The 16,898-nt window shown below is 45.8% G+C and overlaps 1 protein-coding gene across 1 annotated transcript in view; it reads left to right on the top strand.

Moving 5' to 3' along the window:
* Positions 1-6,140: 6,140 nt before the first annotated feature.
* ACOXL (acyl-CoA oxidase like) overlaps positions 6,141-16,898 on the top strand; it is a 424,164-nt gene continuing 413,406 nt past the window's right edge. The window contains exon 1 of the mRNA XM_075864464.1: positions 6,141-6,384. Within this exon, the coding sequence (XP_075720579.1) occupies positions 6,269-6,384 (116 nt within the window). The 5' untranslated portion in view covers positions 6,141-6,268. The remainder of the gene's footprint in view (positions 6,385-16,898) is intronic.

The raw sequence follows: 16,898 nt of genomic DNA on the forward strand, positions 1-16,898 counted from the left end.
GGGTCGCACGCACCTATGCAAGTCTATGGGGCAGTGCAGACTGTCCGTGATTTTTGCACAGCGTGAGTCCGCTGCGTAAAACTCACGACAGGTTCTATATTTCAGCGTTTTTCGCTCATCACGCACCCATTGAAGTCAATGGGTGCGTGAAAATCATGCGCACCACACGGAAGCACTTCCGTGGGACGAGCGTTATTCGCGCAACAGCAGTAAAAAAATGAATGTAAACAGAAAACCACCACATGCTTTTCTGTTTACAAACATCCAAATGGAGTGTCATAATGATGGCGGCTGCGCGAAAAGCACGCAGCCGCGCACCATATGAACATGACACACGGAGCTGTCAGGTGCCTTTTGCGCATGCAAAACGTTGCGTTTTTTGCGTGCGCAAAACGCACACATTCGTGTAAATCCGCCTTTACAGAGATAAGAACGCATGCAGCTGACCGCATGCAGTTTTCAAATGCAACAAAACTGCGTCAACGACTCACCGTGTGGCCTTACCCTAAATGTGCTAATTTTTCGGTGCAGATTTTAGTTTTTGGTCTGTTTTTATTTTTATACTGCACCATCTCCCTGTGTGCAACCTGCGGCCAATAATTGGCCTGTCAGCACTCGTTTGTTTATTTTTGGCTTTTCTTATATACTGTGAGTGTGGTCCTACATGTGGTCGGGCATATTCATCACTACTGGCCATATGCAATGCATTAGGTGTTTTTGTGTGTATAATTGTTGCTACTCTTTTCTTTATAGTACCTGCATAGGTAGGTCGTTAGGGAAGTGGACGTTTTGGTTAGCTGATGTCCCTCTTGTAAAAATAAATAAAATTATACAGCATTTTAGAAAGTTTTAGCTATCATTTTTTTCTACAGTTAGTGTCAATTTACTGTAGTATATTTTTTATACTACAGTGTTTTGTTTTTTATACTAATATACAGCATTACATTTAGCGTCAGTTAGGCTTCGTTCACATCTGCATCGGGCTTCCGTTCATGTGTTCTGTCAGACCTTTTCATCAGGGGAACACATGAATCGAAACCAAACGGAATCCATAGCTTCTGTTTTCATTACCATTGATTTCAAAAGGTAATGCTTCCATTGCGAATGGTTTCTGTTTGTCTCCGTTCAGTAAGGTGTCTTTTTTTGGCGGAACCAATGGCTTAGTCGACCGCGCTATTGATTCCGGCAAAAAAGCAGAAACCTTACGGGACGGAGACGAACGGTCTGGAAAAGTCAAACGGAAACCATAGCTTCCATTTTCATTACCATTGATTTCAATGGTAATGGTAATGCTTCAGTTGCAAATGGTTTCCGTTTGCCTTTTCGTTCATGGGTTCCCCTGATGGAAAGGTCTGACAGAACCCATGAACGGAAGCCCGACGCAGATGTGAACTCAGTCTTAGTGATACCGTAGCTTTACAGTTTTAATCTAAATTTACTCTAGTATATTTTTTATACTACATTTTTTTTATTACTAATATATCGCATTACAGGTTTAATGTCTGATAGTAACAGATGTTCAGATTTTTTTTTTTACTGAAGTTCTTCACCAAATTTTAGGTCTCGTAGCTTTACCGTTTTAATCTAAATTTATTGTAGTACAAATACATACTAACTAATGTACTAATATATAGCGTTACAAGTTTATCGTCAGTTAGTGACGGACATTCAGTTTTGTTTTTACTGAGATTCGTTCACTAAACTTTAGATACTGTAGCTTTAAAGTTTGCTTTATGGTCCGCAATTACGGATGATTTTATGGTCATATGCATGGGGCCTGGTTTTTACAGTTTTATATTGGCGTAATTATTATTTATTTCTTTTTTTTACTGAAATTTATTCATTAAATTTTATATACTAAATTTTTATCTTCTTCTCTACTCCTTTTCTTCTTTTTTTATTTTCTTCTTATATTCTTCACACATTTTTATATACAGTTAAAAATAAATTTCATATACAAGTGTTCAAACATTACACAACCCCATATAAAAATGCCCCAATAATCCCGAAGCGTCTGTTCAAAACAGGAGGCATGCGCCCTCCAGGCCTCTGACACCGATATGGCCAGCAAGGGAGAAGTGAAATATACCCCATTCCTCTTGTCCTCCTCCTTATCAACCTCGTCTAGTGATGAGGAACCCCTGCAAAGGTGCCTCAGGTCAACAGCTGAGGAAACCCCCCAGGTGAGTGATCCTTTGTGGAACCCACCCCCCGAGAATTATGAGCCTTAAAGGGAACCTGTCACCAGCATTTTAGCTATAAAGCCAGCAATACCTGGTGAAAGCGGGTGAAAAATCATTGTCCTCTAAGCTATAAATATGTTCTAAGTAAGCTCTGTACCTTTAGTATTCAGTTTTTCAGTGGTCCCACGCCGTATGCAAATGAGCAGAAAAGAGTCAAATCTTCATCTGAAAAGAGTCAGATTTTCATTCCTCCAGCATCTCAGAGTGAACTCCACCTCCTTCTTTTTGATTGACAGCTCCTTAGCCAGTCAGGGCAGGACAGGTGGCAGCGGTGGGCGGGGTTAGGAAGCTGCGTCCCAGAGGGAAAAATAATTACCATAAAAGGCGGGAAAAGTTTAAACTACTACATTTACCGACAGAGGAGGACTTCAGGAAAGAAGAGAACAGGAACGAACTCTGGACAGCTGCGGCCATTGAGGGGTCAGGCTAGTTTAACAGGTAAGATGTTGATGACAGGATCCCTTTAAGGACCTTTTACACCTGCCGAAATTTGGCCGGTGCACGAGTGCCAATCAACGAGACATCGTTGATCGGTGCTCGTTTTCTCTTGTCGCACGGAGCTATGTATGGGTACAAAGGGAGATGTGCTGCCGACAACGATAATATTTAACTTTTTTAAAACTATACGACCAGCAGATGATCGAGCGTTTGCTCGTTCATCTGCTGATCGCTGCCCCGTTTACACAGGGCAATTATTGGGAACGAGCGTTCTACGAACGCTTGTCTGCCGAATAATTGCCCAGTGTAAAAGGCCCTTAGATTCCTGATTTCATGGGAAGCTCACTGCATGCCTCACGGAAATAGATTTTTTTTAAAGGTTTTTTTCTGTAAGGATTTTGTGAATTTAATGGTGGTCCAGACCATTTTATGCCCAATAGTTTATTGCCCACAACCTGACATCATATCCTAGACCCTTCAGTTGGACCCCCGTAGATGCAGTAGAGATGATTACTGTCACGGAGGGTCTGTGGACCCACTGGGCCGTATTGCCTTGATTGGTAAGGCAGCTGGCCAACAGGGAGCAGGTGAGAGTCTATAGGTCTCTGGCAGCTCAGACAGCAGCAGGACAGGTTTGGCAGGGACTAGGTAGCAGGCGGACGTCAAGCGACGTGGAGCAGGTCAGACGTGGATGCAACACAGGACGACTTTGGCACAGCTCAGTGCTAGACCAGGGATGTATGGATTGCTAGGAACAGGAACTGGAAACCAGTATGGGGACAGGGACTGGAACAGGAAACACACTAGGAGGCCATCACATAGACAAACTAGGGAACACAACAACGCTCAGGCATAGAACTAGGGGGCTGGACCCCTCTTATAGTCCAGGGTACTCACGGGTCAAAGTTCATCAACTAGGTCCTACGGCATCCGGCTGAGGTAAGTGGGCGTGAGTGCTGGCGTCTCCTGAGGAGGAGGCTGGGGCAAGCGCCTGCCGACTCGTGGATGCGGCTGTCAGGGGGAGGTTGGAGCTGACAGCCCGCAGCCACAGACATTACAATTACATTTTGGGGCCTTGAGCTGCATATGTGGCTAGTAAAGAAGCTAAATATTAGGCAATACTGGACTAAATATATTTTTGTATAATTTAGCGCATGGCGATGACCCGTACACACATTTACGCTATTCTACAATTTTTGCATTATCAAATAAGTCCAACGATACAAAATACAAAATGTGTACACTTAGAAAATTACAAAACATTGCAATCAAGGACAATGAAGGTATTCAAAATCAAAATCATTGGGGGGGGGGGGAAAGGGAGGGAGGGAAGGAAACAAGGATAAACACCAAGGAAATTTCTGTACATCCAATAGCATGTTAAAAATAACACTGACAATAATAACAAAGGCCAAAGTTCCAAGCGTGTGACTTCAACAAGGGAACATATCCGTCCACATGTGCCATTCGGCTTTAAAACTACCCATCCTGTTCTGTTGGAGTGAAAAAAGTCTCTCATACACACAATGTGACGAAACTCTATCAATAACCTCCCGCAAATAAGGAGCCATGTCAGACTTCCATTTTTTAGCCAGCAAAAGTTTAACCGAAAGGCAAACATGGCAGAAAAGGAGCTCTGTGAGCTGGCAAAACTGCTACCATATTTAAGGACAGAAGAGCCATAGCCTCTGTAAAGGATCTGCCAGACACAGCTTCTGTGTCAACGCCTGTGGTTAATCAGTCTGCACCTGCTCCTAGGTCTGATAGAGTGACTTGATCTGCTACCACTCAGGCTGGGAGGCTGAGGAGTGGGAGAACCTATCACAGCCTGGCCAGACGGTTCCAGCTCCCACCCTCGGTCTATGTATACCTTAATTTGCTTCTTGTCTTTGCCTGTGATTCTATCTTGTTTCCTGGCTCTGCTGTTCCTGCTATTACTATTGACCTCTGCTTCATTTTGACCCTGGCTTTACTGACTACTCTCCTGCTCTGCGTTTGGCACCACGTACACTCCTGGTTTGACTCGGCTCGTTCACTACTCTTGTTGCTCACAGTGTTGCCGTGGGCAACTGCCCCATTTCCCTTAGCATCTGTGTACCCTTGTCTGTTTGTCTGTCGTGCACATATTGAGCATAGGGACCGTCGCCCAGTTGTACGCCGTCGCCTAGGACGGGCCGTGCAAGTAGGCAGGGACTGAGGGGCGGGTAAATTAGGGCTCGCCTGTCTGTCTCCCTACCCCGACATTACAATAGCACCATTAGTCTTGGTAGTATTTGACCCTATTAGCCTGGGAATTGTATAGCAATCATTATACTTATAATACATGAGTAATTTTAGTGTGTTCACCAGGGAACGTACCTAGGATAAAAAAAAAGTATGTAAATTCTTTGGACGTTGTGGTTTTATTTGAGCATTTTATTTCAATATATCAGGCTCTGTTTACATCTGCGTTGGAGAATTAGACGCTATTTTGTATGGCAAAATTACGTAAACCATGACAGAAGCCCGATGGAAACCATTAAAGGAGTATTCCCAGAATAGACAATTATCACCTATAAGAATGACGGAAACAGCCGAGTTCTGTACTTGGCTGTTTCCATTATTCCCATAGATATTGATTGGAGCGGTGGCTGCATTCTCCACCGGTGCTATATTCAAGTTCCTCCACACTGCGGGAAGTGTATTGTGGAGGACCTGGGGCTTCAGCATCCCCCATCTCACGATCGGCGGGGCTACCAGCGATCATTTATCACCTATTCTGTGGATAGGTGACAATTGTAGTTTCTGGTACAACCCATTTCAAGTAAATAGAACAGACTCAGCACTTATGTTAGGCTTCATTCACACCTGCGCTAGGGTCCCGTTCCAACTGAGCTTTCTATCGGAATGGGGACCCTGACTGACACAAACGGAAACCAAAGGTGCCAATGGTTTCCGTTGTGCAAGGGTTCCGTCGTTTTGACGGAATCAATAGCGTAGTCAACGATGGAACTCCTGCACAACTGAGACAAATGGAAGCCCTTGTCACCAATGGTCCCGTTCCAACGGAAAGCTCCGACGGAACGGGACCCTAGTGCAGATGTGAACAGAGCCTAAACCAGTAGACTGCAACCTGTTGCTCTCCAGCTGTTGAAAAACGACAACTCTCAGCATTCCCTGACAGCCACAAGTTGCAGACCACGGCTATAAAGTACATGCATTATAACAGGTGTGATCTTGGATTTCTGATCCTATTCTGAAGTGATCCTGGCAGTTTTATTTTTAAAGTGTTGCCAACCATGTAGTCACTAAGATGATCAACCATTGGGGTCTGCGATTCCTAGTTTTATGAGTGATCACACAGAGCGCTTCCCGGACGTGAAATGAATGGAAGTGCCGCTTGTAGCAGGGCGCGAACTTCTTCCTTTCCTATAAACAGACCCGCTCGGGGGCGCGCATACTACCGGATGCGCGCATGATCCTACACACAGCCCTGAGAAAGGGGCTGGAGGTGTACAGAGCAGCAGCACGGAGGCCGGGAGCACTGGAGAGAAAGACACTACCGGGATAACCGCTCAGATCTACGGTCACTTATTCCTGCACACAATATGGAGAGAGATGAGGCGGATGTGAGTTCCTTGTCCAGATTCTTGGACGGAGAGTTCTGGGGAATGAAGAATGAGCTGAGAAGACAGATCGCGGGGAGCCCTCTCTTCCAGCAGAGGTATGGGCTGGCAGCCGGGGTTCCAGGGGTCAGGGTTTAGTGCCGTGTGGTGCCCACCGTGGGCCTGTCATGCTCAACATTGCCGATTACAGGTGTATGCGGAGGACCTGCCATCCTGGAGGTGGGCACTCCTCCCCTCTCCAGCTGGAAGTACAGGTGTCAGCAGCAGACTGTCAGCGCACCCTGGGGCATTGATTCCAGCTGTGTGCCTGTATCTTCCTGACAGCTGTCTAATAGGCACTGACTTGAGGAGCTTCTCCATATTGCTTCAAGGAGATACAGACAGCAGTGGTATCAGGACAGTCACATGTGATGAAGAAACTAGTAGAGAAATGTAAACGAATTAACCATTTGGAGCATCTTTTTTTCTTTTTGTCCCTTTTTTTTTTTAATCCTCCTAGAAATTTTTGAATAACTTCACAAATTAGCATTATCGCTCCTCTTGTCAAATGGCTGTGTCCCTGCACAGTCTGCTACTGTCAGCACTGATTGGATGGTGTAGGGAGACAGCTCCATCTGGGGGGCACCCAGTTGTCAATTTATTCATACATTTCTAGGAGGAATAACTGAGGTACAACGAAAAGAATAGATGCTCCAGAATGAATGTTTCCCTTTGAAAAGCCCTTTTCAGTTTAAGGCTGGCTCAGCGATCCACTGATTACCACAGGTCCAGCTTTAGAAACCCTCGATAATCCGCTGTGGCATTACCAGGGGAGTTGGGACCAGCCTTTAATTTCAGCCTTTTCATGGGAAATCTAGTATTACATGCCGGACATTGAAATAAATGACTGACCATGTAATACATGGATGGACCATGTCCACCAGAGAGAAACTTTGTTAGCAGCTCACCTAATAAACCAAGTTTAATACGCTTTCTTGGTACTGAAAACCACCCATCCCCAAAATTACTTTGATTGCACTCCTTTGAATCCACTCTAGTTCTGCTATGTCCTTCTTATACACAGGTGCCAAAAATTGTACACCGTATTCCGTTTGTAGTCTGACTTGTGATTGGTATAGGCGCAAAACAATATTCTTGCCATGTGCAATAATGCCTCTATTTGATGTATCCTATGATTTTATTTGCCTTGGCAGCAGCTGCCTGGCACTGGTTGCTTTAGTTACGTTTACTGTCCAATATCCCCTTTAATCATGGGAAAACCCCTTTAAGTCCCCAAATCTCCAATTAAGGCATATGGGAGGCTGGGTTGGCCACATGCGGTACCCCTTAGGCCCCCAATTTGGTGTACTGTAATACAGTGTACAAATTACCTTACCGCACAGTGTGTGCATAAGTAGCAGTGCCACACAATGTAGATACCACCCTACAGTGCTCAAATAATACAGACAGACATGTACATCTCATAGAATCCAACAGTTCTTTAAAGTGGCTAAATAATTCTGCTATATGATTAAAATTAAGATTTCTGGTAGTTGCAAGCCTATGGTGCCAGGCTACCAGTGGCACCCCCTACACCTGGGTTGGTTCATGCACCTGTGCATCTGCCCAAGTCGCAGAACCCTAAGGCCGGCCCTAGAGGGAGCTCCCCTGCTTGGGACTACCAGTTTGTAGCCACCACAGAGTGGCCTTTCGCTCTTTGAAGTACTCACTGACTTCAATGGGCACCATATAATACTGTTGTAGATTTGTTTGCAGTTGATTTATTGGGTTTTCAGTATTCAGAACCCCGCATTCCACTCAAGAAGATTTATCTTAAACTTTCTTGTTGCCATTAACAACCAGTCAGAACTCCCTCTTTAGTTTCTTAAATTGCTATGGAAAAATGAAACGTTTTTAAGCCTCATGTAAACTTCTGTTGGCTGTCGTACGTCCGTTAATGACAGATCCGTGAAACACGGACCGCACATGGATGGTTTCCGTGTGCAGTCCGTTGTTTCATGGGCCAAATCAATAAAAAGGCCGAGACTGTTCCGTCATAAACGGACAGGAGTAGGACCTGTCCTATTTTTGACGGAACGGCCACATGGTTCCGTTAAAACAACGGAAGTGTGCATGGCCCCATTGAAATGAAAGTGTCCGGGTGCTATCCATTACAAAAAACGTATAGCACCCTGAAGAAAATAACTGATGTGGGCATGAGGCCTTACTGTGGTTGGTTGCTACAGACAACAAAGCCAGTTTTTCAGTTTTAAGAAATGAGGCCCAATATTCAGTGAGTTCCAGGGCTGCATCAGGATAATTCGCCTATTTCTAAGCTTTTATATCTCCTGGTGATAAGCAAGGGAAGGGGGAAAAAAGTGACACTAGACATAACATTACTGTGAAACTGGAGTAGCTGAAACAGTGGGGGAACTCATATGTAAAGGGTCAAAGGGGGCAACTGTGCTGAAAGGGAGCTAATAATGTGTGCCAGAGAAAGACTGGTAGGCCAGAAGTGCAGAACCATTTAGGTATTGTCTATGTACACACGATATGTCCATCACATGTGTCTTGTGCACACAGTTGCAGAATAAATAATCCTGTATCCTTAATTCTGTAGATTTGTAAATATTAATCCCCATAGCTCATTGTGCAAATGAAAATTAAATTGTCACATATACAAATTAGAGTAAATGAGTATTTAAGCCGACCCATTGATGTGAATGGGCACAGTGCAATGCTTGATTGCTCCTGTGGTGGCGCTGCAGGGGATTTGAATACTTACTGCCGGGTGTCACCACAGATTACATTTGATTGTTGGGGGTACTGTATGATAAGCCTCATGTCAAGGGACCCTTCTAACAAGTAAGAATGGTACAAAGCACAGAACCCTGTTTTGGCCTTGTGGACGCAGCACATTTTTCCAAATCTGACATGTCACTTTATGCGGTAATAACATGAGAATGCTTTTACCTATCCAAGCGATTCTGAGATTGTTTTCTCGTGACATACTGTACTTTATGTTAGTGGAAAAATGTGATCAATAAGTTCAGTATTTGTTTGACAAAAACACCAAACTTTAGAGGAAATTTGTATTTTTCTAAATGTAAATGGATCTGCTTGTAAAACAGATAGCAATACCACACAAAATAGTTACTAATTAACATTCCCCATATGTCTACTTTATGTTGACATCGTTTTTTGAACATCCTTTTTTTTTTTTTCTAGGACGTTACAAGGTTTAGCAGCAATTTATCACATTTTCAAGAAAATTTCCAAAACCTATTTTTATAGGTACCAGTTCAGTTCTGAAGTGGCTTTGAGGGCCTTCTATATAAGAAACCCCCATAATTCACCCAATTTTAAAAACTGCACCCCTCAAAGTATTCAATACAGCATTTAGCAAGTTTCTGTAACGATGGGGTAGGAAGACAGACAGGTGAGCCCTAATCTACCCGCCACTCAGTCCCTGCCTACTAGCAACGACCCGCCCTAGGCGACGAGGTACAACTGGGCGACGGTCCCTACACTCAATAGGTGCACGACAAACAAACAGACAAGGGTACAAAGAAGCCAGGGAAATGGGGAAGTTGCCCACGGGAACACCGTGAGCAACAAGCGATGTGAACGAGCCGAGTCAAACCAGGAGATGAGCGAGGTACAAAACGCAGAGCAGAAGAGTGGTCAGTAAAGCCAAGGTCAATAACAAGCAGAGGGTCAGTAGTTCAAGAAGCTGCAGCAGGGCCAGGAAACCAGCAGAGAACAATCACAAGCAAAGGAGGAACAGGAAAGGCAGGTATAAATAGACAGAGGGCGGGAGCGAGGCTCTCCCACTCCTAAGCCTGCCCTCCTGAGTGGTGGAAGATGGAGTCAGTCTCACAGACATAGAAGCAGGTGCAGACTGATTACCTATGGGCGTTGACACAGAAGCTGTGTCTGGCAGATCCTTTACAGTTTCTTAACCCTTTAGGTGTTTCACAGGAATTAAAGCAAAGTCGAGGGGAAAGTTCCAAATTTATTTTTTTTGTCGGAAAATCCATTTTAATCCATTTTTTTCTGTAACACAAAAGGTTTTACCAGAGAAACACAACTCAATATTTATTACCCAGATACTGCAGGTTTTAGAAATATCCCACATGTGGCCCTAGTGTGGTAATGGACTGAAGCACAAACCTCAGAAGCAAAGGCGCACTTAGAGGATTTTGGGGCCTCCTTTTTATTAGAATATATTTTAGGCACCATGTCCGGTTTGAAGAGGTCTTGTAGTGCCAAAACAGTGGAAACACCCTCAAAAAGACACCATTTGGCAAACTACACCCCTCAAGGAACTCATCAAGGGGTTTTTTTTTTTAATCAGTTCAATTTTATTCAACAAAACTCCACATTATTACAGGTCATTGTACGTTCTCATACAGTGTACAAGCAATTTTCAACAGACCCAATTCTTTACATTTAACCCAACATTCCCTTCCCCCCAACTCCCCCCTGTATCCCCCCCAGCCGATCTCCTCAGTACTACTTTTCCAATCCTCTCCCCTCTGTGGCCCTATACCTGCACTTGTTGCCTTAGTGTCATTAGCTCCACAGAAGCATACCCAGATTGATCAATCCACCTAGCCCATTGTTTGTCGAACTTGACCCTGGACCCCCTCTTGGAGTATATCCTATACTCCATCAGAACCTGTGAGTTAAGTGCCCCTATGATTTCTTGTTTTGATGGTGGCTCCGCATCCAGCCAGTGCTTTGCAATTCCTTTCCGAACTTGATACAGTATTTTAGCAATTGCCAACCCTGACATCCTATCTCCCCCCAAGTCTCCAACATACCCTAGCAGCATTACTACAGGATCCCATGGGATCTGTACCTCAAACACTCTCCCCACTAGTTCCAATATTTCCGTCCACAGACTCCCCAGCTTCCCACATGTCCAGAACATATGAAGGATGTCTGCTTTTTCTTCCGGGCACCTAGGGCACTTTGCATCCGCTCTTAATCCCATTTGTTTCAGCACCCACGGGGTCCTGTACACCCTATGTATCAGAAACAACTGCGATCTTCGTTGTGCTACATTAATGGACAAAGTACATGTTGCTGCCAATACCGCCTCCCAGTGGTCTGTTGTAATAGGACCCACATCCCTCTCCCATATTGCTTTCACTGTTGCCATAGGATCTCCCAGATGTTCCACCAACAACCTGCGATAAACCAATGAGATTAATCCTTTTGATGTTACTGCCTTTGCAATATGCTCCAACACCCCCGCGGCATGCATCGTCAGGTCCACACTGACCGCTTGTGTCTGCACTGCGTGCCGAATCTGCAGGTACTGATAAAACATGCGGGAGTCCAGTTGAAACTCCTCCCTTACTTGCTGAAAAGATTTGAGTATGTCTCCCTCATACAACTGATTCAACCGTATTATGCCTTGCTGCTCCCACCCCTGCATCCCTTCCAATTTACCCAATTCCCCCAAATAAGCATTTCTCCAGAGCGGTGTATATTTAGTGCACTCCCCTATCCCCAGCAATTGCTTGCACTGCCACCACACCTTATGTATGAGAAGCAGAGTGGGTCTGGTACTCGCCATCTGTTTATATCTGTGCGCTTCCAGTCCTGCCAACGGGTTCTCCCCCCCCCCCCAGATATGATAGGATGCGCGCACTGGACCCCCATGTCTCTTCCTGCTCCCACCCCCAGAAATGCTGACATTGGGCAGCTAAATAATACACCCAAGCATTGGGAACAGCCAGGCCCCCCTCCTCCTTTGGCAGCTGTAATTTCTCCAGTTTAATCCTAGGTACCCCCTTCTTCCATACTAGGTCCCTAAAAAGGTTATGCAATCTCCTGAACCAATATTTGGGGATCCATACCGGTGAGTTATGTAGGACATACAACACCTGGGGCATAAGGATCATTTTAATCAAATTTGTCCTACCCAGAGCCGATAGGGGCAACTTATTCCACGCCTCTACTTTGGCTTTTATCTTTGTTAACAGTGGCATTACATTAAGGGACATATAATCCTGTACTTTCGCCGTCACCCTCACCCCCAAATACTTAAACTCCTTCACCACAGGTATCTCCACCTCCTCTTCCCCATTCTGAATATCCCCCGGGTCCATGAGCATTAGGGCCGATTTTGACCAATTAATGAGTAGTCCTGAATATTTCCCAAACCGCTTAATTAGGGCCATCACTAACGGTAATGTGCGTTCGGTATCCGCCATGAATAGCAGCATATCATCTGCGTATAATGCAATTCTTTCCTCCACCCCCCCATATCTCAACCCCTGAATTTGTTCATGTTGTCTCACTGCACACGCCAAGGGTTCCACCGCCAGCGCAAACAACAATGGGGACAATGGACATCCCTGACGCGTTCCCCGCTCCAGCGCAAACCGATCCGATAACACCCCATTCACCCTTATCTTTGCTGTCGGGGCTACATACAACAATTTTACCCATTTTATATAATTAGGGCCAAATCCCATTTTTTCCAGAACTGACCACAAATAATTCCACTCCACACAATCGAATGCTTTGGCCGCATCTAAGGACATTATGGCTCTCCCCCCACGATTATCCGGCATAACTTGTAGATTCAAAAACAGCCGCCTCAGATTTACCGCCGTCGATTTGGATGGCATAAAACCGGCCTGATCTCCGTGTACCACCCCAGCTACTACTTTAGCTAGTCGAAGCGCCAATACTTTCGCCATGATTTTAATATCCGCCGTCAGCAGTGAGACTGGTCTATAAGAGCCCGGGAGTTGAGGATCCTTCCCCTCTTTAGGCAGAACTACTATAGTCGCTTCATACATTGTTTCTGGAAGCCGCCCCCTATTGAAGCTATCTAAAAGAGTGGCCAGTAACTGCGGCGCAAGCTCCTCCCCATATTCCTTAAAAACTTCCACCGGAAGACCATCCGGCCCCGGCGCCTTTTCACTGGCTAGTATCCCTATAGCCGCCTGTATTTCCTCCAGAGATATTGGCTCCTCCAATGTCCCTCTCTCCTCCCCCCCCCAACCTAGGAAATTCTATCTCCCCTATATACTCTTCCAGCTGCTGAGGCGTGTGCTCTGCCCTAGAGGCATACAAATCCGAATAGAACTGCTGAAACACTTTCAAAATCTGTCCTGTATCAGTCTCCAACTTCCCCCCCCTCCCCTTTAATGGTGTGTATGTAATTATTCTCCCTCTGAGCCTGCGCCATCCTTGCCAGTAACCGTCCAGTGGTTTCCCCCTCCTCATAATATTGGCGTTTTAAAAACATCCTTTTGTTATCTGCCCTCTCCAACTGATGTTGCTTTAACAACCGCTGCGCCTCCACCCAATGCTTCAATGTGTCTGTTGTGTTATCTATTATATGCAGCCTTTCTGTCTCCTCCACCCTTCCCAACAGTGCTTCTCCTAATTGTCTAGACCGTGTTTTTACTGCTGAAATGTGCTGGATGAACACCCCTCTCAGCCACGCCTTCATCGCGTCCCACAGTATCTCTTGCGGTACCGTTCCTGAATTGAACTGAAAGTACTCCTTTATGAGGTCTAAAATTTGTTTTTTTTCTATCAGCTTTAGCCAAAAGGCATTAAGTTTCCAACACCCTTGCCCCCGCCCTGTCCTCTCCTCCGTCTCTACCTTCATTAACAAAGGAGAATGATCCGATAACGCTCTTTGCAAGTATTCTATCTGAGCTACAAATGGTACCGCTGCCGGTGAGCACAAGATTAAGTCTATCCTGGATAAAGACTGATATGTGGAAGACGCACAAGAATACTGAAAGCTATTTGGATGTTTATCCCTCCATATGTCCCGCCAGCCCATTTCAGCAACCAGATGGCCAAAAGCTGTTACACCTCCCCCTGTCATGCCAAATTTATCCAGATTGGTATTCAATACTGCGTTAAAATCCCCCATCACTAGTAACGGCACCTCCGGGTACCTAGCCAGTTCCTCCACCACTTTCTTGATACATCCACTAGAAAACGGAGGGGGTACATACAACACCACCAACACACAATTCCAATGATACAATGTACAGTGTACCCCCACATACCGCCCCTCCCCATCCTGGAAGGAGTCGTGACATACAAATGGCACTGCCCTATGTATGAGAAGACTCACCCCCCTTGAATATGTAGTATGGTAAGAATGAAAACTATGGCCTACCCAGGCCCTATGCATCATGGAAACTGAATCCCTAGTCATATGTGTCTCCTGTAGTCCTATCACCCTCGACTCCTGTTTTCTAATAAAATCAAATACCGCCTGTCGTTTTCTGGCTTCCCGCAGGCCCCGTACATTCCAGGACAAACAATTAAGTGATCCCATCATCCCTCAACATATCACAGCTCCTCCTATCCTGTTCTCTTAATTTTACATATCCGACCGGCTGGGTCCTCTTTCCCTCCCTCCCCTCCCCCCCCTGCAACCTCCCCCGTAAACCTACCCCTTTCCAAGGGTTGGGGCAACAGAACGTATCTGCCATTACCCATAACAAACATCGGCAGGTCAACTCCGCCCACCATACATTCAACAATGCCATAACTCGTTATGTGCTTTTCCCGCTTAACTGACCATTCCTCCCGCTGCCATTTTCTTACAAATAAACTACCATCCCTTCAGCATATCAATACCCCTCAATGTCCATAAACACATTCCTCCTCTTCCGGTCTTCCGCGGTCCCCGCAACCATGCCCTCCAACTCCAAGTCCAATCAAATGCCAAATCTTGCAATTTTTCCTACGACACCTGGTTCAGTCCTGCATCCCCAGCCTCCTTTTGCCAGCCGGTCTGTTCCGGATCAACGCCGTCCCTCTGCCGGTCTCAGCTGACTTTCATGGCTATCCAACCATCTAACCGCTTCTCTCGGTGTCTCAAAAAAGGAAGTTGTTCCCAGCGCCACCACTCTCAAACGGGCAGGATACATCATCGAATATTGCACTTGTAATGCCCTTAGTCGTCTTTTTATATCCATAAACTGTGATCTTTTCCGTTGTACTTCCAAAGAGAAGTCCGGGAAGAAGGACACTTTCACCCCATTAAAGGAGATGTCTTGACGTTCTCTAGCTTTCCTCAGGATCTTGTCTCTATCTTTATAATGTAGAATCTCTATCAGCACCGGTCTCGGCGGCCTTCCCGGAGGGCCAGGTCTGGTCGGCACCCTGTGCGCTCTCTCCACCGCAAATAAAGGGGTCAATTCCTCTCTCCCAAATGTGTCTATCAGCCACTTTTCAAAGAAGTCATCCGGATTCGTTCCCTCCACTCTTTCCGGAACCCCCACAAGGCGCACATTATTTCGTCTCAGCCGATTTTCCATATCGTCTGTCTTAGCCATCAATGTCGCCACTGCCTGCGAATGTGCCTGTACATCCTGCTTTATGTGAGGAATCGCATCCTCCATGTCTGAGACTCTCCCTTCCACGGCAGTGGTGCGTTCCGCAACTTTCTGCAAATCATTCCTGAGCAGCAAAATGTCCTCCTTCAATCCACCCATCTGGCTTGCTAAGGTATTAAGGACCATAGAATTCTGCTTCACCGCTGCCAAAATGTCCTTTAGGGAGGGTTCCTCCTTCCTTACTCCACTTTTCCCTCCAGCACCTGGCTGATCCTGCATGGCGCCACTCATCTCCTCCTCCTCCTCCTCCTCCTCACTTCTCATGTCCCCCGCCAAAGGAGAATACCTGGATCCATATGATGAGCTTCCAGCTGCCTGATCTCCAGCCGACTTTCGCTGCTGTGCAGCCGCCCCCCCTGCTCTCGGCGTGCGGGCGATCCTCTCCAGCTTCTCCACAACTTCCTGCCGGAGGCCTCTATTGCGGCCTTCCTTCTCCTCGGCGCCATCTTGAGCGCGGGACCCGGGACTCGCTGGCGGCGACTTCTGCTTCTTAGAGCGCGTCATTATGACCGGGTATTCGTGCTCCTCCACCTCCAGACTCTGGTAAGCCCCTAGGGAAGCTATTTTCCCCGAGTTTTACGGGATATATGGACCTTAAAGGATGATTACAGCAGGAGCTCCGGTCACACACGTCCTCTCACATTCACCTCTAGGCCACGCCCCTCAACTCATCAAGGGGTTTAGTGAGCATTTTAACCCCACAGGTTTTTTGCTGAATTTAGTGGAATTAGTCCATAAAAATGAAAAATCAAATTTTTTTTTGCAATAAAACGTATACATTTTTACGAGGAATAAAGAAGAAAAAGCGCCCCAAGATTTGTAAAGCCATTTTTCCTGATTACGGCAATACCCCATATGTGGTAATAAACGGCTGATTGGACCCATGGCTGCGCTCAGAAGGGAAAGCGCGCCATTTGGATTTTGGAGCACGGATTTTGCTAGATTGGTTTTCGGTGCCATGTCGCGTTTTTAACGCCCTGGAGGGACCAAAACAGTGGAACCCCCCAAGTTCCCCCATTTTGAAAACACCCCTCAAGGAATTTTTCTAGGGGTATAGTGAGCATTTAGACCCCACGGGTCTTTTGCAGAATTTATTAGAATTAGGCAGCGAAAATAAATATCCCAATTTTCTTCCACGAAAGTGTTGAATTTTCTAATTTTCACAAGGGATAAAGGAGAAAAAAAACAACCAATTTTTGTAAAGCTGTTTAGACACATAGCAGGGCTCAGAAGGGAAA

This window comes from Rhinoderma darwinii, chromosome 4 (assembly GCF_050947455.1).
Source record: "Rhinoderma darwinii isolate aRhiDar2 chromosome 4, aRhiDar2.hap1, whole genome shotgun sequence".
In the NCBI taxonomy this organism is placed as follows: Eukaryota; Metazoa; Chordata; class Amphibia; order Anura; family Rhinodermatidae; genus Rhinoderma; species Rhinoderma darwinii.